The 27,779-nt window shown below is 44.2% G+C and overlaps 2 protein-coding genes across 2 annotated transcripts in view; one reads left to right on the forward strand and one right to left on the reverse strand.

The window, feature by feature from the left end:
• SNW1 (SNW domain containing 1) overlaps positions 1–16,081 on the forward strand; it is a 29,052-nt gene extending 12,971 nt beyond the window's left edge. Inside the window, exons 4-14 of the mRNA XM_055130990.1 lie at positions 3,927–4,022; positions 4,112–4,218; positions 5,427–5,531; positions 6,514–6,583; positions 7,279–7,344; positions 9,019–9,135; positions 10,078–10,219; positions 11,534–11,630; positions 13,945–14,062; positions 15,167–15,330; positions 15,414–16,081. Coding sequence (XP_054986965.1) covers positions 3,927–4,022; positions 4,112–4,218; positions 5,427–5,531; positions 6,514–6,583; positions 7,279–7,344; positions 9,019–9,135; positions 10,078–10,219; positions 11,534–11,630; positions 13,945–14,062; positions 15,167–15,330; positions 15,414–15,612 — 1,281 coding nt within the window. The 3' untranslated portion in view covers positions 15,613–16,081. The remainder of the gene's footprint in view (positions 1–3,926; positions 4,023–4,111; positions 4,219–5,426; positions 5,532–6,513; positions 6,584–7,278; positions 7,345–9,018; positions 9,136–10,077; positions 10,220–11,533; positions 11,631–13,944; positions 14,063–15,166; positions 15,331–15,413) is intronic.
• Position 16,082: 1 nt separating this feature from the next.
• On the reverse strand, positions 16,083–27,771 carry SLIRP (SRA stem-loop interacting RNA binding protein). Its single transcript, XM_055130991.1, has 4 exons — positions 27,631–27,771; positions 25,668–25,726; positions 17,331–17,438; positions 16,083–16,190 (listed from the first exon to the last, which is right to left on the reverse strand). Exons 1-4 carry the CDS (start codon positions 27,725–27,727, stop codon positions 16,122–16,124), a joined length of 333 nt encoding a protein of 110 aa, XP_054986966.1. The 5' UTR covers positions 27,728–27,771; the 3' UTR covers positions 16,083–16,121.
• Positions 27,772–27,779: the final 8 nt, after the last annotated feature.

Below are 27,779 nucleotides of genomic sequence, written 5' to 3' on the forward strand. Positions count from 1 at the left end.
CTTATTTGGATTCAGTTCCACCAATCCTTGATGTCCAGGCATTGCCAGGTATAGCCCTTGGGGTCCCTAAGCCTGCCAGGTAAAACCCTGAAGGCCCCCTGAGCAGCATCACATCCTCTGGCCCTTGACTGAATGGCTCGCCCTGGCCAGGAGTGGCAGGGTTACCCCAGACTACTTGAGCACTGCTTGGGAGACCGCCCAGAAAATAAAACCTACAACTCAGCACCCTAAGAAAATTAAAATTTAGTTCTGTTATAACTTTTTCAAGTTCTCCTTCATACAGCTACAAAGTCCTTCCATAGATAATTATTTTAATTAATACAATTTAAAAATTAAGTTCATTTTGAATATAATACTTCTTTCCTGTTGTAAATGCAAAGATGGCACTATCCAGCTTAGATTTAGGCCTATAAATAGGCCTGTAATTTAACCTAACTTAGGCCTACAATGTAACTCAGACATTTTTAAAAGTTGACTTAAAATAATCTTACTACAGAGCAGCTACCCTTGGAACCAAAAAGCTGGTTTTGAGACCTAGGCTTCTTTCTTAGAAGTGAATGCTCCAGATAGAAGTACACAGTCCCTTTAGAACTGAAGGACAGGCCAGAGAAATAGTATAGTGGGTAGGGCACCTGCCAAGCACTCAGCAACCTCCATCTGCTTCCCCGGGCATTGCCAGGAGTGATCCCTGAGCACAGCAGGTGTGACCCAAAAATGAAAGGAAAGCAAAGGTGGGAAACAGAACTGAAGAGTACTTGAGTGTTGAATACCTATTCTTTGTCCATCTCCCCCAAACATTTTAATTGTATTCTGTCTCTCAAATATTCTCTAAATAGTACACATGGTAACCCATTCTGTCTTTACTCCTGTATCATGGCTGCTGAATTTCGGAGGTAACAATTACACAGTTTCTGTGGGGTTTTTGTTTGGTTTTGTTTGGGGTTTTTTTGTTTGTTTTTAGGCCATCCCTGGGCTCAGGGCTTAATCCTTGGCTCTCCCTTCAGAGGTCATTCCTGAGGGTGCTCAGGATGCCAGGACGCAAGGAACCAAGTCAGCAGCGTGCGAGCCAAGCACCCTGCCTGCGGTACTCCAGACCCACAGTTACACAGTTTATGTCTCAGGCTGTAACTAGTTTTTTTTTTTCCTTTTCATGACTTCTGTATTGATGTACTTATACTCTTCTGTGCCTTCAATTGGGTTACATTTCACTAACTCAGACATTTTGGGCATAGGTCTGTTTATGACATTCACACTTGTTATCGATGTTATTAACTAAATATGTGAAATCAAATGAAAACAAAATATTCTTCATCGTTGAAGGTTGGTTAGATTCCTCACAGGACTAGAGCGTACTTCGTCTGCATTAGTCCCTGGTTCACAGAGCACCACTGTGTGTGGCCCCCAAAGCCTGTTTCACAGCAGATTGTTGCTCTGTCTTGCCACAAAGCTCATTTATGCATTTAGTACCTTCAAGAGTCATGGTGTATTTTTAATATAATTCTCCTTGACTCTTTAGCTTTCTGGGATATATTAAGTTTCTTCACATTTGCTTCTCAGGCAGTAAAAATTTGGTATTTTATGGTTACTTGCCATAGAGGAATCTTGCTCTTCAGATGTCCTTCACTCAAGCTTTGTGAGAGGCAAGGATCTTACTGATGCTCATTTAAAGGGTTATTAACTTTGGAATACCCAAATAAGCAGCAGCAAATGGCTCTCATATGCTAAATGAGTATTGAGACTCTGTGTTGAGCACATATGACTGTCAGGGTGCCATTTACTTAGCATTCCTTTCTGCAGCGATCGCTGTGTAAAAGTAATTAACTCTTCATTGTCTTGGTTTATTTTCTAGAGCATTGTCATGTAATTTAAAATTTTGTAGATGTTTTCATCTTGAAAAGAAAAATTTTGCAACCAAAAATAAATTATAAGCCATGAAACCTTGTTGCACTGAGCCCTGTCTTCTCACTGGTGGAAGCTTTAGGTTCCCTTCCAGAATGAGTCCCGAGGCTTGCTTTTCAAGCCCGTGTTTCTCCTTGAACACATACCTTGCTTGCTTGGCTCTATGTTTCTTTGCTTGCCTGTTTCCACTCTGGAGAAGCCTGTGTTCTCTCTCGAACATGAATTTCTCTCTTCCTCTCCCCTCACATCTCTCTAAGTAAGTTTCAATAAAATAAATAAGAACTACCTTGCTTCAGGGCCAGAGAGATAGTTCAGCAGGTAGGACACTTACATGCCTTGCTCGTGGCCCACCTGGATTTGGTGGGCCCAGCACCCTTTTTGGTTCCCCCAAGCTCACCAAGAATAGTTCTTGAGTGCAAAGCCAAGAATAGCCCCTGAGCACCACCAGGTGTCGACCCAAAACAGACTATCTTGCTTCACCAAAACGAACACCAAGAGGATGGTGACACTGATAGCTCACAAATAAATCAGTAAGTGCACCTTTTGTTGTAAATTGCCTGCCCTTTCTTACTTGATCCCTTGTCTCATTCCTGAGGAGAAGCAAGCTAGAGATGCCAGTGTACAGTCAAGAGAAGTGTTTTCCTGGAAGCAAAAAGCTCGTAGAATATTCCATGGGGACTAAAATATAAGCATTTTTAGCATGCAACAGAACATCTCAAATTCACTTATTTATACAGAACATTTTTATTGAATCCCTCCTGTGGGAGTCATTGATAGGCACACTAGAAGCACTTTGATGAATTAATGATTCCTCATCAGCTTTAATCCTGAGCAGTAATCTTTCTTTGCACACTACATAAGGTTGATCTGAAGGTTAAATGAGTTGATATTTATAAGGAAAAGGACACTGACACAAAATTTAAGAAGTGGTCGCTGTTATACTTGCTATTCTTTAGTGGGGAGACGGGAAGTGGAATAAGTAGCACTGTGAGCAGTGCTCAGCAGAAAATAGGCAGAGTGCGGTGTTCCTGAGTGACTGGGGCCGGGTGGCCGCCGGGTATCAGGAGGCCTTCCACTGTGCATGACCCACTTGAAGGACTCCCAACAGTTCTATAAAGGCCCTCTCTAAAGACCCAGGATTGGGGGCTATATGTTGTGTTAAGAAAAGTGAAAGAGGCTGGAGTGATAGCACAGCAGGTAGGGCGTTTGCCTTGCACGCAGCCGACCCGGGTTTGATTCCCAGCATCCCATATGGTTCCCTGAGCACAGCCAGAGGTAATTCCTGAGTGCAGAGCCAGGAGTGATCCCTGAGCATCGCTGGGTGTGACCCTCCCCCCCAAAAAAAGAAAAGTGAAAGCGGAGGGGCCAGAGCCATAGTACGCAGTAGCATGCTTTCCTTGCACACAGCTGACCTATTTGATACCCAGCGCCACATACTCCCCCCAAACACCACCAGGAGTGATTCCCTGAGTGCAGAGCCAGGAATAAGCCCTGAGCACTGCCGGATGTGGCCTGCTGGGGATTGAACATGGGTCAGCCACATGCAAGGCAAAGCCCTACACATTGTACTATGGCTCCGGCCCTATTATGCATAGGGTTTTGTTGCATAATATATTTGGATTTTAGTTTGAACATCTGAAGTAATTTGAATGCATGTTAGCAAAGGAAAATTATTAATTTCATAGCTAGAACAACAGTTTGTGTGTCTATTTCAAGCTTTTAGAAATAATGAATGAGGAGCTGGAGCAATTGTACAGCTGGTAGGGCATTTGCCTTGCATGTGACCGATCAGGGTTCGATCTCTGGCATCCCATATGGTCCCTTTCGGAGTAATTCCTAAGTGCAGAGCCAGGAGTAACCCCTCAGCATCACCGGGTGTGACCCAAAAAAGCAGGGGGGAGGGGGGAACTGTGTCCTAAATTGATAAACATGCTTGAGGGGACATGTTGACTTCTGGAATGACTGATTGTTTGAATTTCTTTTCATTGTCTGCTTTTCCTAAGTCTACTTGTATTTTAACATTCTAGGTCATTTATAGCAAGTACAGTGACCTGGTTCCCAAAGAAGTCATGAATGCAGATGACCCAGACCTACAAAGACCCGATGAAGAAGCCATTAAAGAGGTCAGTGGAAATTGATTTTTATGTATGATCATGTTAGATGACTTTTCCATGCTTGGTAATTCACTCATTGTGGTGATTTCTTGTTTCAGATAACAGAAAAGACCAGAGTGGCCTTAGAGAAATCTGTGTCTCAGAAGGTGGCCGCAGCCATGCCTGTCCGAGCGGCTGATAAGCTGGCTCCTGCTCAGTATATCCGGTAGGAATCCTGCCTGCGAGTCTTGGTATCATGTTGAATGTGATTGGGGGTTGGTGATTCTAGTTTGTTGTGGGTTTTTTCCCCCCCAATATCCTTAATCACAAATGCAGTTTTAAGTTTTGCGAGTTTTTATAGGGGCCACACAGAGCAGTCTGCTAAGATGGGGTTTGGAAGGGTGTGCTTGCAGTGCTGGGGGTTGAACTCAGTTCCTTGCAAGTACTAAGCATGGGCTTTACCACTTGAACTACAGCCCAGGCTTCTTCAGATACCGTTTTTGTTTCTTTGAGGGCCACAGTTGGTGGTGCTTGGTGACTTGTCCTGTTGTGTTCAAAGGACTCTGCAGTGCCAGGAACTGAACCTGGGCCTCCTGCGTACTAAGTTTGTGCTCAACCCTCTGAGCCATCTCCTTGGTCCAAGACAGCCATTTATAAGATATTAGCTTATTTGGGACCGGAACAATAGTACAGCAGGTAGGGAGTTTGCCCTGCATGCGGCTGACCCAGGTTCAATTCCCAGCATCCCATATGGTTCCCTGAGCACCGCCAGAAATAATTCCTGAGTGGAGCCAGAGAATCTCTGGGTGTGCCTCAAAAAGCCCCCCCCCCCAAAAAAAAAGATATTAGCTTATTATATCCAAGATATATTTTGGGTTTATGGAAATTAACATGGAATATAATCTATCTCACAATTACTATTTATAACTTTACTTTTATACATAATAGACTTTATAGTGTGTTGTTTTTATAAGGGGCATTAATATATTTAGTATGCTGTTATGATTGTGTGTTATTTTAATATAATTTATGTTATAATAATAAATGTTATAATAATACTTCTAGAAAGGAAAAATGCTATTCACTTTAAATTATCTCTTAAGAGTATTTTGGGGCATTTTTTTCCCTCAAATGCCAACTTAAAAAATAAGTACTATTTTATAGAGCCCTTATCTCTGAAGTTGAATTTGGCCTTCTGTGGTGGAAAACAGGGATGGGTTGTTGCAAACTAACATAACTCTAATTTACATTTTGCTTGTGACTATTATTATCCATTCTCTAATCTCTCTTGTAATCTTCTTTGCCTAAACATTTTTCAGTTTTCTCTGAAATCCTTGTGAAAGGAATTGAAACTATAGACGAAATTTGAATAGAGTAAAATACCTGTTGAGGACATGAACTCGTCACATATTTAGTCTTATCTATACTCTCCAGATACACTCCATCTCAACAAGGGGTGGCTTTCAACTCTGGAGCTAAACAGAGGGTTATTCGAATGGTGGAAATGCAGAAAGATCCCATGGAGCCTCCAAGATTCAAGTAAGTTTGTTTTTCCTGAAAATAAACCTCTCTTTAAAAAAAAAAAAACAAAACACCAGGGTCTGAATGATAATGTAGTGGGAAATATAATGATAATATAGTGGGTAGGGCACTTGGCATTGCACGCAGACATCCCTGGCACCTCATGGTTCCCTGAGTACCAGGTGTGGCCCAAAAAATGGGGAAAAAGGAAGAAAATTTGTCCCATATGTCTGTTAGTAGATAACTGATAAGTTATGGTTTATTTATATATGGAATACTATTGAGCAGTAAAATAATCTACTAGTAAACGCAGTAATACAGGTGAATCTCAGTTATGCTGAAAGAAGAAAGACAAAAATAAAATAAGCTTAGTGCACTGTAATTCCATTTATATAAAAGTCCAGAAAATCGTACTAATCTAGTGATGGAAGTAGATCAGTGGTTACCTATGAGAAAGTACAAGAGGACAGAGTTGATGAGAAGAGCAGGAGGGGTAGGTGAGAGACATGCAGAAGCTTTGGGAGGCACGTGGTGGATAACTTCATCAGTTGTCATGATATCTTCACAGGTATATGCCTGTATTAAAACTTAAATAGAATCTTGATACTCAGCATGACAGTTGTACCTTAAAAAATAAGAGTATGGGGAATATTGTCTGCCATGGAGGCAGGGGGAGGGTGGGAAAGGGGGGGTATGCCCGGGATATCGGTGGTGGGGAATGTGCACTGGTGGAGGGATGGGTGTTTGATCATTGTGAGATTGTAACCCAAACATGAAAGCTTGTAACTATCTCACGATGATTCAATAAATTTAAAATTAAAAAAAAAAATGCTGCATGTGATACATGCATGCTACATTCTTGTATGTCCTATGCATATGGTCACTATTTTGTGTTCTGGATAAATGTTTATATAATAAAAAGGGGAAACTTGAAGTAATTAAAAGGAGGAAAATATATGTATATGTATATTAATATATATATACTTTGATTTATCTTCAGAATTAATAAGAAAATTCCTCGGGGACCACCTTCTCCTCCCGCACCTGTGATGCATTCTCCTAGCCGGAAGGTAATGTTTAGTATAGTCTGAAATCTATTTTTGTACACATCATTACTGATTTTCTAAATAACCTCTCAAAGAATAAAGTCTAGATATTTTATACAAGATACATTTCACTGCACTTAATATTTTTCTTTTTTTGTTTTTTATAGAGTTTTTAGGAAAATTTATGTAAAATGTTAGATTTGGTACAATATTATTATTAACTAACTCCTGCTTTTTATGGAATGAACAGGATCTGTTGTTTGAAATGAAGGATGATAATAGTTTTAGGAAATGAGTACGTGGGATCATTAGGTGTCTGATAACGGGAGTTGCTTGCTTTTTTTTAGGTTTATTTCATTGCCTGATTGAAAGAACAGACTTTGTTTTGTATTTTGGTGATAGAAATCAAATCTAGAGCCTCAGCCTGAACTGGTTTTTAATATCAAGTCATCTCACTTTAAACATGGAAATACGAACATTTTCAACTGTCTAAAATAACTTAAATTTTCATTTTTACTAATTATTATTAGAATCATCACTATGGAAACAGAAACATAAGCATATAATGCTATCAAACAAATGGCAATTTGACCTTTGGCTAAATCTGTTTCGCTTTGTGTAGAGCTGTCTTTGAAAAGGAAGATCCAATTTGTGTTTTTAATTAATCACATTACAAATCTGAAGGTGTCTCTTTTTCCACTCTTATTTTTCCAACTCAGATGACTGTTAAGGAACAGCAAGAATGGAAGATTCCTCCTTGTATTTCAAACTGGAAAAACGCTAAGGTAATTAAGTTGTAATGAAAAATATTTTTTTAACATTAGAATCTACTGGAAGACACTCAGGAAAATATTCCCACCTCATTTGTTGAATGTATTTTAAAAGAACATATGTCATATTTTTTGGTATAATGTGAATATGAATATGTCAAGGCATGAGCATCAGTGTTTCAAGGCACATAGTCTTTGTAACTAAACAGTTTGAAGTAGCATATTAGTACATAGAGGTGAAGGAGTAGAAGTTAAAACTATGGAAGATAGTCTGGTCACAGTCGGCAATGCTCAGGGGTGACTCCTGGCTCTGCACTGAGGAATCACTCCTGGCAGTGCTCAGGGGACCGTATGGGATGCTGGGAATCAAACCCAGGTCGGCTGCATGCAAGGCAAATGCCTTACCCTCTGTGCTATCGCTCCAGCTCCAAGATAGTCTTCTTCTGAATAACTCATCTATATCTAAAATTACTTCCGAAAGAAATAAGCCATTTCAGATGATATGTGACTAGGCAGTAGATGTTTGGTACATAATGGGATTTTTGCTTGTTTTGTTGGGTTTGGGGATTTGGGTTTTGGTTCTGGAGGCACAAAACAGTGCTTGAGGGGCTGCCCCCAGCTGGGTGCTGGGCATTGAACCTGGGGTTTCCTCCCATCTCCCCAGCTGGAATCCCTAGTGCTTTAATTTTTTAATTTCATGTTTATGTTTATAACATTGTACATATAAGTTGTTTAAATATTTCCTATCTTTGGAAGTCACCAAAACTTCCAGGAGCTGTGAAGAATCTGTAAATGTTGTGGAATAAATATCCACTATTGTCACTTTTCCCAAATCACTTTTCATGATTGTTTTTAATAGATGAAGATCACTTTATTCCAAGAATTAAATATAACTTATTTAAAGCCAGTCATTTACTTACTCTAATACAAAAAGATGATGGGATGGTCTGATTTGGATTGATTATTACATCTGCAGTTATGTGATTTTTTGAGATCATTCTATAATACTTCCTTTATTGTAAAATGGGAGCCCCTCACAAAAGCATTAAGTTAATTAAATGACAGATTAAACTACCTGTAAGTACTATCACTTGTCCCACCTTTGATACTACTGTTGTATTCATTATTTGTTAATCATTTTTACAGTCCGCAATTATTCTCATTTCTTCATATGAGAATCTATTGCCCTGAAATCTATTTTCTTTGGACTTTAAAACCACACTTACCCAAGTTTAGGTATGACAGTGGGTATATAGCCTAAGTTCTCTGCCTCGGTATCATCATCTGTCGAAGGGGAACAACAGTGGTACCGTCCAACAGGCAACAGTGAAGCAAGCCTTCATTGCAGAGCATACAGTGTCAGCTGTTGCTACTATTGCATTAACTTGAAGAAAGCAGATATAATTTTAAAACATTTGAACTAAGTGGCATGTGGCATTTAAATCTTAACTTGGGGGGTGGAGGGGATGCCTTCCAAAGCCATGTTCGGCCGGGCTGGGGCCCTACTGGCAATTGTTGGCCAACCAGACCAGTGATTTGATACAGGGTCACACCCACCTGTGCTCAGGGGACCGTGTGGTGCTGAGCATCGAACCCAAGAATTAAACCACTGTTCTATCTCTTGACCCGTAAGTCTGACTTTAAACAATCTGCCGTTACTCTTTTGTGACTTGTCTGCTGCTGCACTAGGGTTATACAATTCCATTAGACAAACGCCTGGCTGCCGATGGAAGAGGACTGCAGACCGTTCACATCAATGAAAACTTTGCCAAGCTGGCTGAAGCTCTGTACATTGCTGATCGGAAGGTTGGTCTGTTATAATTTGATTGTTTAATGCTCTTGAACATTTGTAAATTGCTGCTTGTTTTCCTGAGATGTTCTGCATTATACAGATCACCCTATGGTATAGCACGTCTGTCTGCGCTCAGTTCTAGACTTAAACCCCACTCCAGTGATTCAGTTTTTCACACCGTTCCTGAATAACAATTCACCAAATAAACCCATTTTGTGAAGATTGATAGCTGCTATTCTAAGATTCATAATTTCCCTCTTGTAATTGTAGATGTTTCCAAAAGATCAGGGAAAGGCATTGTATTGCTACTGAATGAGTGCTTCAGAAACTGGTATTCATCCTATTAGCTGTTGCTTATGGTTTTAATCTATAACCTTGTGAAGGAAAGTAGAGCTGTATCACACTAAGCAACCTTTATAAACATTGTCTCTTGCAGTCATAGGTTAACACTCTCTTGATTGCCTTCATTGATTTTGGAAACAACTCTTATATGTTAATTGATTTTGAAAACTATTTTATTGAAATCGTGTTTATTTCGTAGTCTCAGAAAGCTTTGGTACAGGGATAGTTATCATTTTTCTGCCAAGGACCGTTTGGATATGTGACTTTGTGGGCCATATACTCTAGGCAAATGTGCCACGGGCATCTGACAAGAACCATGTATGTCTTTGTTCTCATGTACTAGGACTAGGCCACAAAGCCCTCAGACCAGATGTCCCCCATTCTGCTTACTGAGTCACTGCATTATAGAATTGATTTGGGTCACTAATGCAAATCTAATGCATTTGCAGAGTAAAAAAGCTCAAGTTTGTGATGTCTTTTAGAAAGCTCTGTTTTCATGGACAGGAAATTTTTTTTTTTAAATCAGCAGTAACAAATCTGAATTCTCTATTAACTACTCTTTTAAACCAGAATTTATTTAGTCTGGGGTTTTTAATATCTGACTTTAATAATAGGCTCGTGAAGCTGTGGAAATGCGTGCTCAAGTAGAGAGAAAGATGGCTCAAAAAGAAAAGGAGAAACATGAAGAGAAGCTCAGAGAAATGGCCCAGAAAGCCAGGGAGAGAAGAGCTGGCATCAAAACCCACGTTGAAAAAGGTATGACATGCCCATTACTGAACTGATTTACTTTGTCAACAGTAGGTCTCATTTTAGAAATTCTTTTTTTCACTGCATACAAATGTAGTACACACATATAAATAAAGATACATATATCACTGTCACTGTCATCCCGTTGCTCATCGATTTGCTCAAGCGGGCACCAGTAATTTCTCCATTGTGAGATTTGTTATTACTGTTTTTGGTTTATCGAATACGCCACGGGGAGCTTGCCAGGCTCTGCTGTGCGGGTGAGATATTCTCAGTAGCTTGCCGGGCTCTCCGAGAGGGGCAGAGGAATCAAACCCAGGTCGGCCGCCTGCAAGGCAAATGCCCTACCCCTGTGCTCCTGCCCTAAAGACACATATAAATTATCTAAGTGTAAATTAATATGAAGAGTTTGTTGTGCATGGTCCACAAGGGCTTGCTGCATTGTGAAGTCTGCCTGGTGCTTAGGTCTGTTCGAATTCTCTATCCTTTGTAAGTTGAAGGTATACACAGTGTAGTCAAGAGAAAGAGCTTTGGAGTCAGCCTGTCTGGTTTCAAATCTTATTTCTATGCCAGATGAGCAGTGTGATCTGGTATGGGGACCCTAACCTGTTTCCATGACCACATGAGCAAAGTGATCTGGGCAACTAACCTAATTGCTCTGAATGCTCTGAGAGAGGAGTCACCGGTCTATCCTCTGGAAACAGTACTGATCCGGGTATGACTCATACCCGGCCCCCTGCTAGTACTTACGGTATTGTCCTATTCTTCTATTCTTTTTTTTTTCTTTGGTTTTTGGGTCACACCCGGTGATGCACAGGGGTCACTCCTGGCTCATGCACTCAGGAATTACTCCTGGTGGTGCTTGGGGGACCTTATGGGATGCTGGGATTTGAACCCAGGTCAGCAGCGTGCAAGGCAAATGCCCTACCCGTTGTGCTATTGCTCCAGCCCCTTACTGTCCTATTCTTAAGGCTCATGTTTAGCTATTCTTTCTCTGCTGTTCAGGTAGGGCTGACCTTGACTCTGTGCAAGTGGTTGGATCTGGGGGCTTCTATATGCAAAGCATGTGTTCCAGCCCATTGGGCATCTTCGCGGCCCTCTACAGCTGTTTTGTATAGTTAACATTACCAAATTGGCTTCATCGTACGTCTGCCCATTTGTCTTATCTGTCCCTCTATCAGTCTACTACCTCTGTGAAGTTCAGTATGCTTTACCTCATACGCATTTACTCTTGAAGTTTTCTAAGGTAAATAATATTCTCTTGTTCCAAGTATGAATGGGAAAGTGCCAGAAGTAATTTCCAGTTCTGTCTGTTGCTTACAGAGGACGGAGAGGCACGCGAGAGAGATGAAATCCGGCATGACAGGCGGAAAGAGAGACAGCATGACCGGAATCTTTCCAGGGCAGCGCCTGATAAAAGGTAGGTACTGGTGCTCCCCACCCTTGCCACGTCGGCCCTTTGTGTGCCCACAGCCAGTTTCCTAGGTGTCTGCTCTGGCTGCTCGGCCTTTTGGGAAGGCTTCTGGTGGAAGCTTGCATGGTAAGGCAGTGATGGCCGTATGAAGAGTCAGAGAAGAGGGGTGGTGTTCACAGGAGTTGTGGGGGCTGTCCAGAGGGAACTTGTAGGTTGAGTTCCATCTGTCTGCACAACAGTCTGCTTTATGTTGGAGGACCCCAGGGCAGGAGGCCTCCTAGGGTCCCCCACCCATCTTGGGACTCCTGTATCAGGAATGGGAATAAGAGGAAATTGAGATCATGTTTTTGTAAAGAAGATAGTGGAAGGGCCGTGTTGAGCTCCTACTTTGCATGAGGCAGGCCAGCATTTGATTCCTAGCGCACCCCCCACCTCGCCACAGCACAGAGCTGGAAGTAGCCCTATTGCCATGTGTGCGCCCCCCAAAGAAATGGGGTGAGAGGTAGAAAAGAAAAAGTGGATAGGACTGTTCTGATTTGCTATATTCCTAGTTCAAATGGTGGTAAGACATTTGTTATTTACCTATCTTGTAGACAAGAAATAAACCACACTTTTTTTTAAGTCCCTTTACATAAAGAATACTGTACTGAGTATAGTAGGATAGAATTAAGTTTTACTAGGAATTACAGAATTTAGAGGCCGAGCGACAGCGTAGCAGTAGGGTGCTTCCTTGCAGTGCAGCTGACCTGGGTTTCATCCCTGGCATCCCATATGGTCCCTTGAGCACCACCAGGAGTAATTCCTGAGTGCAGAGCCAGGAATAGAAGCATTGCAGGTTGTGGCCCAAAAAAATAAAATAAAATAAAAAAGAAATTAAACAATCTACTTCTCATGACCAGTCTTTTCAAAAGATAAAGCTATAATATAAAATGGATTGAGAATATTCACAAAGTTCTATAGTACAGAATTGTATAAAACAAAGTGAATATATGAACGAAGACAAATATAAGAGGGACTAGAACTATAGTACAGCAGGCACTTGGCTTGCACACAGCCGGCCCTGGGTTCTTTCCAAGTGGCACCATGTATGGTTCCCCAAGCCCACCAGGAATGATCCTTGTTTGAGTTCAGAGCCAGAGTAAGCCCTGTGTACTGTCAGTTGTGGCCCAAAGACCAAAATAAATAAAGATTCCTACAAAGGTATTCTTTGTTGTTTAATGGCATATTTATTTGGTCCCTCTGGAGTTGAAAAAAATACATGAATTAGGAGTTATAGATAAACCCACAATATAAAGGAAATGAATGAATCATGAACATGTGCAATTAATAACAGTACTGATCTGAAATTCCTGAGTTGTAAAAGTCAGAAGGGTCCTGTAGACTAATTGGGCCCTTAAGGCTAGTAAGTAGTGGGGCTGGAGCAATAGCACAGTGGGTAGGGCATTTGCCTTGCATGCGGCCAACCAGGGTTCGATTCCCAGCATCCCATATGGTTCCCTGAGCACCGCCAGGAGTAATTCCTGAGTGCAAAGCAAGGAGTAATCCCTGTAAATTGCCAGGTGTGACCCCAAAAGCAAAAAAAAAAAACCAAAAAACTAGTAAGTAGCTATGAGAGATGATAGCAGAAAAGCTCTAAACTTGTGATTGAATGAAATCAGGTTGTCTATGAAAATCATTTTAAGACCTGAGCTTGTGATAAAATAAGTAATGATATTGTTGTGTGTAGGTTGCATCCTATTCCGATAGAAGGGGAATTAAATTAATCCGAACATCAAAACACATGAGTCATCTTGAAATCAAGGAGCAGGGCTTGGGAGATAGCTCAGAGGGCGGGAGAGCATACAATAGGTTTATTTGGGTTTGACCCCATGGCACCTCGTCTGAGTTCCTGAGCGCTGCCAGGCGTGACCCCAAACCCCCTACACTCCCCCCCAAAAAAATTCTAGCAGGATAAAATAAACCACCTTATGTTTGCTTATTGATAGTGATTCATGTGATACATCTAATTTGTACCCAGTCCCCTCCACCACCCTCATAATCACAACTACAGAACGTAGCAGTTCCTTTCGCAGCACAGGTTGTTAGATGAGCACAAATATTAAAGACTTCCAAATCAAGCATTAGTCGTGTGGCAGTTCTTTCAGCTCGCAGGACAGCCCGATTGTAAACCTGCCTCTTCTGACAGTCTTGTACCTGACTGTGCGTTGTCAAATCTTCCGTTTGCAAAAGGACTCATTTCCTTTACCTCTGAGATTGCGACAAATTGAAATTCAGCTTGTCTTTGTTGAGTTTTCCATTAATGATGTGTATTTCAAAACAGGTCTAAACTTCAGAGAAACGAAAACCGAGATATCAGTGAAGTGATTGCACTTGGTGTGCCCAACCCGCGGACTTCCAATGATGTTCAGTACGACCAGAGGCTCTTCAACCAAACCAAGGTACGGGGGACTTCAAAGTAGCATATCTAAGTGCTGACAAGAGTGCCACACCGCAGGAAAAAGAAAATGAGTGCTATGTATTTGGATAATCCTAGATGTTCTGCGTGACTACACAAAAATTAGATTTGTGTTAATAGTTTAAAAGGCAAGAAAATTGGAGACTGAGGAAATGGCCCTGAGGGTGGCATTTACTGGTTTTCTGGCACTGCATAGTCCCTAAATCAGTGCCAGGGGCAGCCCCAGCGCACTAAGCACTATTAGGAGTGACCCAAAGCATTAATTAGGCAATATGTAAAGACAGGGGAGATGACAGCCCCGCTTTAGACCCTTAAAACTGGCTAAGATTTGAGACACTTATGGAAAACAAACAAAAATCACCAAGAAACTTGAATCTAGCGTGTCAGTCTCCGGATTCTTAGAGCCAGTGTCCCAAAGATCTTTGGGGAAAAAGCTATGCTATAAACCACAATAAACTTGGAATTTTTTAATTTTCTATTTTAATATTATTATTTTTTGAGTCACCCGGTAGTCTTCAGGATTTACTCTTCACTGCACTCAGGGCGGGCTTGGGGACCCTGGGATCGAATCTGTGTTGGCCTGTATGGTCCCCTAAGCACAGAGCCAGGAGATATCCCAGAACACTGATGAGTGTGGCCAGAAAAAAAACAAGGATGGGGTTGGATAGTATGGCAGCTTGCCAGGAGTGAGCCCTGAGCATAGCCAAGCGTGGCCCAGAAAAACAAAAACCTCCAGGATGGCAATAGACCCAAGTTTGTCTGCTTAGTACAAGTATTTTATCAAGATCTTTTTTTTTTTCTTTTTGGGTCACACCCAGCGATGCTCAGGGGTCATTCCTGGCTCTGCACTCAGTAATTAACCCTGGCGGTGCTCAGGGGACTATATGGGATGCTGGGAATCAAACCTGGGTCGGCCATGTGCAAGGCAAACGCCCTCCCCGCTGTGCTATCACTCCAGCCCCTATCAAGATCTCTTTTAATACACAGTTGGTTGTTAAAAATATGAGCTGTAGCTGAGCAAGGACTTACTCCTGAGCATAATCGCCTTTTAATAATACATTTTTATTTAATGCCACTTTTCCCTCAGGGTATGGACAGTGGTTTTGCAGGAGGAGAAGATGAAATTTACAACGTTTATGATCAAGCATGGAGAGGTGGTAAAGATATGGCCCACAACATTTACAGGCCCAGTAAAAATCTGGACAAGGATATGTATGGTGATGACCTCGAAGCCAGAATAAAGACCAACAGGTACAAATCAGGGCAGACGACTCAGTTTCAGTGCTGCACTGATGAGAATGAAGTAGTTCATAGGACTTTCTCTTCTCTCCTAGATTTGTTCCGGATAAGGAGTTTTCTGGTTCAGATCGTAGGCAGCGAGGCCGAGAAGGACCAGTTCAGTTTGAGGAAGATCCCTTTGGTTTGGACAAGTTTTTGGAAGAAGCCAAACAGCACGGTGGCTCAAAAAGACCTTCAGATAGCAGCCGCCCCAAGGAACACGAGCACGAAGGCAAGAAGAGACGAAAGGAGTAGACGCGCCTCTCTGGGAGTGAATGAACTGTGTTACTCAGTAATGTCACGCAAGTCATATAGGGCAACACTTGATCCATGAGCAACCAGAATAAAACCAAATCTGGGTGTCAGAACCCAGTGCTACTTTTTATTACAAGAAATAGGGGGTGGAAAACTCTACTTTTAACTAATTTTTTTTAAAGAATGGGTTGTGTTTGTCCTACCTTTTGGCATTTATAGAAAATACTCCCCCCACCCCATGTGAAATTAAGACCACTTTTTTGTGTGTGAATTAGTACTTTGGGGTTAATATTTTGCACAAGGAAGGCTGCATATTACCCCAACCACAGTGAGAAGGATGTTCATGTATGGGAACTATCCTGCCAAATAATATCCACCCTTACTACACGGTTTGGATTTGGAATCAGGGGAAAGTAAAGCTCTTGCTTGATGCAGCTATTTGTTTCAAATTAAAAACATTTAGACAAAACTTTTGTTTTCTTTACATTATTTAATATACAGTGACAGTCTCAAAAATCTTTCTCTTCATCGGTTGTTTGATCCGCTTGTAATTTTGGTCTTCGAACTTGAACATGGATCTGGGAAAGGTAAAACAAAGAAAAGATGATGTTTGCAAAGAGTATTGAAACTGAAAATTGGCACTTAAAGAGAATTTCTTATTTGTTCTTCCTGAATTTCAGCTGGAAATTTTAAATCAGGGCCAGAGAGTTCAACAGGCTGGAACGTATGCCTTTGCATGCAGGATGCTTGGTTCCATCTCGGGCATGGAGTTGAAAGCAGTGAACAGACCAGCTGGGACTCAAAAGTAATAAAAACTGCAGATCTAGGGCTCGAGTCACAGTTCAGTCAGAAGGGCATTTGCTTTGCACACTGCTGACCTGGATCCAATCCCTGGCATCCTGAATGGTCCCTTGAGCACCACTAGGAGTAAATTCATAATTCAAAAGCCAGGAATAACTCCTGAACATCAGAAAAAACAAGACTGTAACCCCTCTCTATCATTTGCACTTTTGTTTTTCAAATAGGATGCACACTTGACAGTCCTTGGGGGACCATGTGGTAAATAGGGTCAGGGCCTCATATATCCTGTGCTTGGACTCAACCACTTGAACCATATTCCCAAGCCCTGGACGCTGCTCTTCATTTATAAATCATTTAAAAATTTTTATTTACAACACACTGGCAATTTATAAACTTCACTTACAAATCTCCCAAAGTTGGAACAGAGAGTAAGGTAAAGCACAGGGCTAGAACCATAGTAGAGCGGGCAGGGCACTTGCCTTACATACGCCCAAGAGGGGTTTGATCCCCAGCATCCCACTGATCCCCTGAGCACTGCCAGCCCTGAGTATGGAGCCAGGAGTAAGCCCTGAACACTGCAAGCTGGGACCCAAAAACTAAATAAAAAGAGGCTCAAATGACAGTATGAGTGTAGGGCATTTGCCTTGTAAGCAGTTCACCAGGTTTGATCCCCAGCACCTCACATGACCTCCCTCTCCCCAAGTTCCTACAGGAGTAATCCCTGAGCACTTCTGGGCATGGCCAAAGAACACAACAGGTTAAGGCACCTAGCATGTGGGTATGTGCAGGGACAACGCTAACTGGAATCCCAGCACTGCTTATGGTTCCCTGAGCATCACCAGGTGTTCTCAACACCTCCTTCCCCTCCCCCAAATCTCCCAAATTTCTAGAAAGTTCGTGTAAGTAAAAATATTTACCTTTACTCCATCAATAATATGATTTTCCTGTTGCAGTGCATTATGAAGTTCCTCTTCCGTAGAAAAATGAACCCAGGCCATACCTCTGTGAAAGCCAGTCTCTTTATTCTAAAAATTCAAAATTCAGGGTAAAGATTAATCCTAAACTTTACTTTAGGATTAAAGTAACATTTAGGAATGTTTCCATGAGCTCCCAAACTACCAATTTTTTCATCTGCCAAAATGGGGGGGACAAGCATGTTCAGTGAATGTTAAAATCCTAGCTTTAGGAGCAGAGTGATGGAGGGCGCTTGCCTTGCACACCAACGACGTGGGTGATCCCCAGCACCCCATATGGCAGGTCCCCAGAGTCCTGCCAGGAGTGATGCCTGAGCACAGAGCCAGGAGTAAGCCTGGAGCACAGCCCAAGGCAAATAAAAAAACCAACCAAGCTTTTTTTTTTTTTTTGCTTTTTGGGTCACAACCCAGCAATGCTCAGGGGTTACCGCTGGCTTTACACTCAGGAATTACTCCTGGCGGTGCTTGGGGGACCATATGGGATGCCGGGGATCGAACCCAGGTCGGCCGCGTACAAGGCAAATGCCCTACCCGCTGTGCTATTGCTCCGGCCCTGCAACCAAGCTTTAATACACGCTCACCCTCCTACCTTCCCCACGCTTGTTCCTAGAGTTAATTTTTAATATTCTGCTTTGCTGCTGCTATTGGAGAAGAATAATGCATGATAATCTTTCATCACACTAAAAAAAAGTTTCTTCTCACTTCTTGAAACTAAAAAATGAAGCCTCAAAACCTACTTGTGTTCTGAAATCAATCACACTGGTCAGCACTACCATGATAATCATGTTCCTAATGAAGACTAGGAAAAAGAGATTAATGCTTGTTAACGCTTGTCATTCTGCTTGCACATTAGCTTATGTGAAAAATTCCCAGGCCTGGGAAGCTGGGGCTAGCACGACACATCTATCTGCTTTCAGGGGCTCAGTCACAAGCTCAAACCCTGGTGTCACAGGCACCAAGCACTGTGCCAACAGCTCAGGAGCCTCCTGACATCCCACCACAGACTAACCTTCAGGACAAAAGCCGGCTGTATGTGAGCACGACAACTAGGGGGTGTGAGCACTGGTGTGCACAACCTCACCTAACATGCGTCATCTCCGTAACCAGAATGTCCCTTAAAGAAAGTGCATCCGCTTGAGAGCGTCTGGGCCCTGCTGAGCACTGTCGCAGAGTACAATCCCCGGTGAGCATCACAACCAAGCCTGTGTGTTCCCCTTCCCACCACTCAACGCCGGATAAGAAGGGAAACAATTACCGTGCTGCGGCTCTATTTGCCCTAATCTGACCAAGTAAGAGACAATCACGGTCTTCAGCGAGTCAGCATTCAGCACTACTAAAGTTAGCATCTGTGCTGTGTCCTCAACATCAGAGTTTAGAGGCCTGAGATACAGTACAGCAGGCAGGGCACTTGCCTTGCACATGACCGACCCAAGTTCAATCCCCAGTACCCTATATGTTCCCCCAAGCCCACAAACAGTAAGCCCTGAGCACTACCAGGTATGGCCCCCAAACCACCAAAAACCAAATTTTTAGAAATCCCCTATACTCAAATGATAACTCTGTATGAACCTAATTTTTGGTAATACGCTGGTGACTCTAAATTCTAAAGTGCCCCCATCAACCTCCATGTGTGACCTTTTCCATATGGCAATAAGGAATTTTTAAATGCTAGATACCATGCGTCTCAAATAGGAACCTGGACATCTCTAATAAATTTCAGCAGAAATTCATTTTGGGGAAAAGGGGTTTGGGCCACAACTGCTGTGCTTGGGGTTCACTCCTGGCAGAGCTTGAGAGAAGATGTGTGGAGACAGGGACTGAACGGGAGTCAGTCGCGAGCAGGGCATGTGTTCAAACTCCCTGTAACTACCTGGCTAGACGTTTACTTTTTGTGTATTCCTTATTTTGTTTCACCACGAATCAAAGCCTTTTTCTGATTAAAAATCTAAGATCTCGCCCTTTGGACCCTGCTGCGGAGCGAGCATGATGGAAGAGCCCAAGGAAGCGCCCTTGGACTCCAAGCAGCCCACTGAACTAATTCCGGCACGGGATCGGAGAACCCACGGCGGGCTGAGACAGTGGAAACCGGGCATCCCCCAATTCTTTTAACCTCTCTCAACCCCTTCCTCCCGAGCACAGCGCAGGGTCCGCGGCTTTCCGAGCGCAAAATGGAGATGCTGAGCCAGCTGAAACAGGACTCGCACTTGCGGGAGACCCCAGGGGGCGGGGGCGGTGACCCCCGCCCACCGCAGATAGATACTTAAACCCACCTCCCCCACATGTGCATCCCTTTGGACCCTGCTGCGGAACGAGCATGATGGAAGAGCCCGAGGAAGCGCCCTTGGACTCCAAGCAGCCCACTGAACTAACTCCGGCACGGGATCGGAGAACCCACGGCGGGCTGAGACAGTGGAAACCGGGCATCCCCCAATTCTTTTAACCTCTCTCTCTCTCAACCCCTTCTTCCCGAGCACAGCGCAGGGTCCGAGGCTTTCTGAGCGCAAAATGGAGACACCGAGCCTCTCTCTAGGTTTCTCCATCTTATGAGCACCATAAAAGGGTAAAAGTTTGTAGTGATGTTATTTCTGGTTGTACTTTCCCTGGACTTTATACAGAAACCCAAAACCGCGCGGCCGCTACTGCGGCCGCACAACCTAATGTCATCTTAGCATCAGCAATATGTAATGGTTCCTTTTTAATGGGTCGGACTTTTGTGGGAGATCCTAACAAGAATAGTAAGTCTTTTGCTGAAATATTGAAGGCAACCAAAGTGGTAGCCATCTCTCTAGACTGAACTAAGCTATATCCCCACGCCGGCTGAGAAGAAATTTTCTTCTTTCTCGAGAAGAAACGCGGCGTGGCGTCAACCATAGTGTGATGTCCATTAAGCAAACAGACCTGGTGGCGTGGGAATGGGATATAAGGGGGAAAATTATGTACATGGAACAGTGGGACGCTGGTGGAATCTCGAGCCGGAGCCGATACCAGCGCAAGACCTTTGGTTCCAGAAACTGCTTGCAGACACTCTACTAGACTATCAACTAAGCCAGAGCCCCACGCCTGCTGATGACGGGAAATAACCATCCTTTTCGGTTTTTTTTCCCTTTGTCAGGCAGCGTGGCGATTACTAAACAGGCGTGAACTCGGTGGCGCGGGGCAAGGGGGAAAAAGAAAAGTTATGTAACAAACAGCGGGACTTAATATCTCTATATTCTTAGCAATGGAGAACTATCAAATGCCTCCTTGGCAATAGGACTGTCTTTTTCTTTTTTGGGGGAAACCCCAACAACGGTAGTGAGTTGTGTGTTGAAACATGGAATGTAATCGAGATAAAGCGTAAACGAAGTGAAACTTATCACTTACAAGGGTGGGGACTGGGGAGGTGGGAGGGGGCGGCAGGTATACTGGGGGGGTTGGTGATGGAAGATGGGCACTGGTGAAGGGAAGGGTGTTTGAGTATTGTATAACTGACATAATCCTGAGAACTATGTAACCCTCCACATGGTGATTCAATAAAAAATAAATAAATAAATAAATAAATAAATAAAATAAAAGGGCTGTAAAAAAAAAAAATCTAAGATCTCAACTCCAAGCCCTAATTATCACTGTCATCCCATTGCTCATCGATTTGCTCGAGCGGGCACCAGTAACATCTCTATTGTGAGACTTGTTGCTACTGTTGCTACTGTTTTGGGCATATCAAATAAGCCACGGGGAGCCTGCCAGGCTCTGCCGTGCGGGCGAGATACTCTCGGAAACTTACCAGGCTCTCCAAGAGGGGCAGAGGAATCGAACCCAGGTCGGCTGCATGCAAGGCAAACACCCTACCCACTGTGCTATCACTCAAGCCCTAAGTATTCTTGTTTATATTTTAATTTTTTATTTTTATTTTTCATTTGTTTGTTCATACTTTTAAGTAAAAAAGCAACCATTAAGTATGTTGTTTTTTCCTAAAAGAAACATGCTTAATGTTCTTCAAGAAATGCAAATTTCATATTTTGTAAAATTATTTAAGTGTACAGACAGATTTTATGCCCATAATACACATACCTCATTCTTTAAATCAATCAAATAAAATTCTATTTCAGGGGCCGGAGCGATAGCACAGCGGGTAGGGCATTTGCCTTGCACGCGGCCGACCCGGGTTCGATCCCCGGCATCCCATATGGTCCCCCAAGCACCGCCAGGAGTAGTTCCTGAGTGCAAAGCCAGGAGTAACCCCTGAGCATCGCTGGGTGTGTCCCAAAAAGCAAAAAAAAAAAAAAAAAAAAAAAAAAATTCTATTTCATCACTGAATAGCTATTTCATCTATTGCACTGATGAACATTTTAAGTTCTTTCAGATGCACTGGTGAAAACTGCTGCTCTGATGATCCCAGTCCTTTTTTAAAGAATGCTAAGAAGCATAAAAGCATGCGATGCATTGTCACACAGATGGAACTAAAGGACATGCTAAGGGAAGTCAGTCAGAAGGAAAGGGGTAGATCAAGAATGATCTCTCTCGTAGGTTAGACTTAAAGATGCACAGCCAGGCAACAGCAAAGGGCCAAAGGCAACAGAATGGAGAGAGAGAGGCTAGAGCAGTAGTCCAGTGGGTAGGGCCCTTGCCTTGCACACAGGCAACCTGAGTTCAATCTCCGGCATCCCATACTGTCCCCTGAGCATTGCCAGAAGTGAGCCAAGGATTATCACCAGGTGCGGTCCCCCCCAAAAAAAATTTTTTTAATAATAATAATTTTAAAAAATGAGAGAGTTGATCCACAGACCTGAGTTAGGGGGAAGGATGGGGGAGGGGAAAGGAAGGGGCCTGCAGGAGGAAATCAAGTACTCTGGTTTTATAGTCAAGTATACAGAGAATCATCATTTTCAATACTGTATCTCAGTACTCCAATAAAGATTAAAAAATCATTAAGAAAAATGGAAAGTGCCACTTTGAACATTCCTGCCCACACATTTCTGTTACAGAAGGAATTGCTAGATTAAATGAAAACTATCAATTCTGAGAAATTATTTTTGCCTAATTACCATTGAGAAATGAAAGATCATGATGAATGTCTGAAAAATTCTAATACAAGTGTGCTTTCACCTTCACTTGCACTAGATAAGGGTGATCTGATAGATCTTTCAAAAGTAGGCGCCGTTCAGCCAAGAATTAATAATCACTCTCAGGAAACCCCAGTAACCAAGGGCCGGAGCTTCAAGACAGCAGGCAGGATGTTTGCCTGACATGCAGAGACCTAGGTGCAATCCCCAGCACCACATACTGTCCCCTGAGCTTGCAAAGAGTGATCCCAGAGCACAGCCAGGATTAGCCTCTGAGTACCCCTGCTCTACCCACTACCCCACCCCTACTGGCCCAAAAACAAACACACAAGCGAAAAACAGAAAAGAAAGAAGAAAGCCCACAGAATAGAGCCCAAAACGGTGCAGGGTAAAGTAGAAGTCCAGATTAATATCATGAGTAAGCAAAAGAAACACTTTAAAAACGGCAATCAAGGATCCATCTTAAAATAAGGTATTCTCGGGCTAGAGCGATAGCACAATGGGTAGGCATTTGCCTTGCACGTGGCCGACCCGGGTTCGATTTCCAGCATCCCATATGGTCCCCTGAGCACCGCCAGGAGTAATTTCTGAGTGCAGAACCAGGAGTAACCCCTGAGCAAAGCCAGGTGTGACCCAAAAGGCAAAATAAATAAATAAATAAATAAATAAATAAATAAATAAATAAAGTGTTTTCTGCCAGTCTGTGTTATGATGAGACTCTCCACCCACTTCAGGTTCCCCAGAGAACCCTTTGGCAGGCAGAATCCTGAGAGCCCATGGTCTCCACAAAGCCCCCACTCCCTCCTAGGTAAATCCCTCCTGAGTCTAGGCAGAATCCGTGACAACGCTCAAAACAGACAGGATGCTCTTCCCCTGGTAGAGACTCAGAATTATCTAAGTTTGGAAGGGGGCGGTAGAGGCCCCGCTCTCCGCCGAGATGTGACCCCGGTGCCGCACTGCACGAGCATGATTCCTGAGGCCAGGTAAACTACTTTTGGTACTGGCAGCTCCTTGCAGAAATGTCTCTAGACTGTGAACTAAGCCGCGGCCCCATGCCTGCCCAGGAGGGGAACGGTTTTTTTCTCTCGCCTTTTCCTTGCCCTGGGAGGGGGGGAAGGGCGTGGCGACCGCCAGCTTATGAAGACCACTAATGAGAGGTACAAGCTTGCAATGATCCCATTTCTGCCAGAAATTTCCCTGGACTTAGTTACTAAAATACAGAAATCCAAAACCGCGCGGCCGTGATATCTCTTCATTCTCAGCAATGGAAAACAAATTATCAAATGCTTCCTTTTCAGCAGGTCTTATTCTAGGGGGGAAACTCCAAACAATAATAGTGAGTTTTTTGTTGAAATATTAATGTAATCAAAGTAAAGAGAAAGTAAAGTGAAATTTATCAGTTACACAATCGGGGGTGAGGGGGCTGGGGGGGTGGGAGGTATACTGGGGTTTTTTTGGTGGTGGAATATGTGCACTGGTGAAGGGATGGGTGTTTGAGCATTGTAAAACTGAGATTTAAGCCTGAAAGCTTTATAATTTTCCACATGGTGATTAAAGAAAAAAAATATATAAATTAAAAGAAAAAAAAGAATCATCTGTTTGGCCGGAGCGATAGCACAGCGGGTAGGACGTTTGCCTTGCACGTGGCCGACCAGGATTCAATCCCCGGCATCCCATATGGTTCCCAAGCACCACCAGGAGTAATCCCTGAGTGCTGCTAGGTGTGACCCATAAAGAAAACAAACAAAAAAAAAAAACCTGTCTAAGCATCCAAGAGACTGGGTGAGGGCCAAAGCCTGCGGAGAAGCCAGGCAGCGAGGAACCGCAGTGCCTGAGTGCTGGGAGCCTGGATGCAAGCAGAGCCCCGGCACCCCATAGAGTCCCCGGCCCACCAGAACTAAGCCATGAGCACTCTGGTGTGACCCAAAATCAAAACACCACCAAAGGGAAAAAAAAGGTAAACAGCTTACTATATTAGAAAGTCATGGAAGTTGATGTATTTTAATGACATCAAGAATTGAGATTCAGGAGGGACAGTGCCACCCAGCAGGTCAGCCTGTACCTGTGGGGCGAGGGCATCAGCAGCCTGACGGTGCCTTCAGGCTTCCTGAGAGCCCAAAATTGCTGTTGTGCCTCTGGCCAGACCCCAACAACTTGGGACCAAGTTTCCCAAGAAATTTGACAGCCAAAAGTTAGGTATGTGGGAGCAATGCCCATCAACCACCTCCAGCTCAGCTACATGAGCTCGTTTACCAGCCTGGCTTCAGAGATCCAAAAATAAATTTCTCAAGAGGGGCTGGAATGATAGCACAGCGGGTAGGGCGTTCAAATCCCAGCATCCCATATGGTTCCCTGAGCACCGCCAGGGGTGATTCCTGAGGGCATGAGCCAGGAGTGACTCCTGTGCATTCCTGGCTGTGACCCAAAAAGCAAAAAAAATTAAAAAATTAAAAAAATAATAATAATAAATCTCTCAAAAGATCAAAATCAGAGACTCAAGAGCAGCACGCTGCAGAGATGTCTCTGCACCCCACGCCACGCTGATTTCACCAAAGCGCCTGGGAGGGCGCTCCACCTGACCCAGTGAAAACCCCCAGAACCCAATCTCCACCACCCTCACGGCTGACCTTCACAGGCTTGTCCCGTGAGAATGAATCCAATGAAAAACCCAGGTATGCGGGACTAATGAGGGAAAACTCCAGGCTTCCCAGAGTTGGGAATGGGCGACCACTCCCTCCTCGTCTCCCCACCCTTCCTGTCTCCTGGCAGTCACGCCCACGAACTGCCTCTGGGCACCATTTAAGTGCATTAATGGCCACGATCCAGACACTCAGAAATGAATCTCCAAAGTGAGCAGCACACCACAGAGACGCCTCTGGCCCCCAAAATATTACTTAGCATCTGCCTATGGGGCAAGCTTGGGTGGTGAAGGAAAAATTCAAAATAACGGCGGTGGGAAGGTGTGATGGTGGTGGGATTGATGTTGAACTACAGAATGTAAACAATTACTGTGAACAACTGTATGAAAGTAATATTTAAAAATTTTTTAAAAAAGAACCAAGATTAATGGAGCCGTAGCGCTACTGCAGTGTGCAGGGCACGTGCCTGGCACGTGGCTGACGCAGGTTCAATCCCTGCCCCACACAGGGCACCCCCACCTGGACTGATCCCCGAGCGCAGAACCAGAGCAAGCCCTGATCGTAGGAACGCTTTAGTTCAAATAAAAAGTGATACTCACAAAAAGCAGGGTGCACTTTCGTACGTGACCAAACTGCGCAAAGTGTTCTCTCAACTCATCTGTATAGAAGAGGAAAACATAGACAAGATAATGAATGTATTGTTTAAAATTTTCCACTCTAGATTGCAAAGAGCAATCAAAGGACATCCTCAAGTTCCCCGGCTTCTTGGGAAGAGGAGCTGCTCAGCGTTTCCGCCGAGCCTCAGGATTCGGGAAGCAGGCCGGGATGCCGGTGGGAAGCTTCCCCAGCTAAGACCCGGGGCCTAACACTGGCAACTTCCACCTCCTCGGGAAGACGTAGAAAACAGCCACAAGGCGGCCCGAAAGGAGGCGCCTGTGGCAGTTGGCGAAGCAGCAGAGTAGGGAGCTAGTACTACAGAAGCTGCCTTCGGACCCAGCAAACACGAAGTGTCTTGTCATACCCAGTATTATGCAAGGTGCATGGAGCATTAGCCCTGAGACAAATAAAAGCACCGCAATTTGGGGTGCTGTTTGCTAGTTACCCAAAGAAATCTCAATTCCTTCCCTGTCCGGATTTAAAGTGGGAGGTGGGAAAACGGACACCTAGAGTGTGATGTTGTATTTCCCACAGTCACTCTCAAGGGCAGGACATGGAATGCCAGGCCCTGCGAATCCCTCTATTTCTATTCATCCTTCCCCCTTGAAATGTCAGTAATCAATCTCCTCCTCACTTCTCATTAGCTTTCCATGATCCTGGCCTGCTACTGTCTTATAAGACAAAAAACTCTCCAGCCCCAAAACTAGAGACATAATGCGGGAATGAAGGTATCTGTCTTGCTCTCGGTGAAGCCTAGCTCTACTGTGGCCAACCACTGCAAGGAATAATTCCTGAGCACAGAGCCAGGAGTAAGCCCAGAGTACTGCTCTCATAAATGGACCACAAAAAAACAGAAGGATGGAAGCAACCCCTCCCATTCCTTCCCTTACAGGGGCTGATCAGACACATTCCCATCTACAAGGGTAACTGGAGGCTGGAGAGAAGCATGCCCCAGGCCTGGGTTCAACTCCCCTCCTAAGGTAAGGGTACCCACACCCTCACCTCCCCCTGACACTGAGACACCCCAGCCCTAAGCCAGGGGCAGCTCCTGACCACAGCTGGGCGTTACCCCAACACATAAGCGAAAGTGATAAGTACAGAATCTTTACTTATTTTTTTGCGTGCCGGGAATTGAACCCAGGACCTCCAGAGAAACTAGGACCAAAAAAAAAAAAAAATTTTTTTTAATCGTAGCAAATAAATGCAAAAAAAAAAATCTGATCTCAAAGCTTCAAGCTAACGGGGCTGGAGCAATAGCACAGCTGGTAGGGCATTTGCCTTGCACGCGGCCCACCCATGTTCGAGTCCCAGCATCCCATATGGTCCCCTAAGCACCGCCAGGGGTAATTCCTGAGTGCAGAGCCAGGAGTAACCCCTGTGCATCGCCAGGTGTGACCCAAAAAGCAAAAAAAAAAAAAAATCAAAGCTTCAAGCTAACTAAAAAGGATGTGGATTGAGATTCCCGTGGTTTCTCCAAACGTCCTACAGATTCCGTTTCAGTACTCGTGAAAAGATCTATGGATTTATGATTTATTGATTATGGAGCGCGTTTCGAGCACAGGATTTTTTTTTTGGGGGGGGGGGGGAGGCTTGCATATAAACTCGTTGCACATAAGCCCCTGCTAGCACTGTGCCAAGCCCCCCGCCGCTGCCTTGCAGCCTTGGTCCGGACACACTTGAGAAACCTTCGGCGCATCCCTCCCAGGAGGCCGTGCCCTGCGTGCCCCCCAAAGCAGGGCTGATCCCCAAATCTCCCGGCGCTCACAGCCAGCTCCCAAGCAAAAAATAAATACCCGTCTCCCAGGGCCAGCGCTCAGATGCCGCGAGCCGCAGAGCGCGGCGCTCCGGGACCGCAGGGACGCCCCGCCCCGGCCCCCGCCCCGGCGCCCCCCTCCAGTCACTCACTGGCGGCCGCGGTCCAGGGGATCTTCCGCACGAACGCCACGTGCCGGCTCACGCTCGCCCGCGCCGCCAGCGCCGACCTCGCCGCCGAGGCCGCCATCGCTAGGTCGCGGGCTCCCCGTGACCCCCGCCCCGGTCGCGACCCGGAAGGA

Source organism: Sorex araneus, chromosome 3, assembly GCF_027595985.1.
Source record: "Sorex araneus isolate mSorAra2 chromosome 3, mSorAra2.pri, whole genome shotgun sequence".
NCBI lineage: Eukaryota > Metazoa > Chordata > Mammalia > Eulipotyphla > Soricidae > Sorex > Sorex araneus.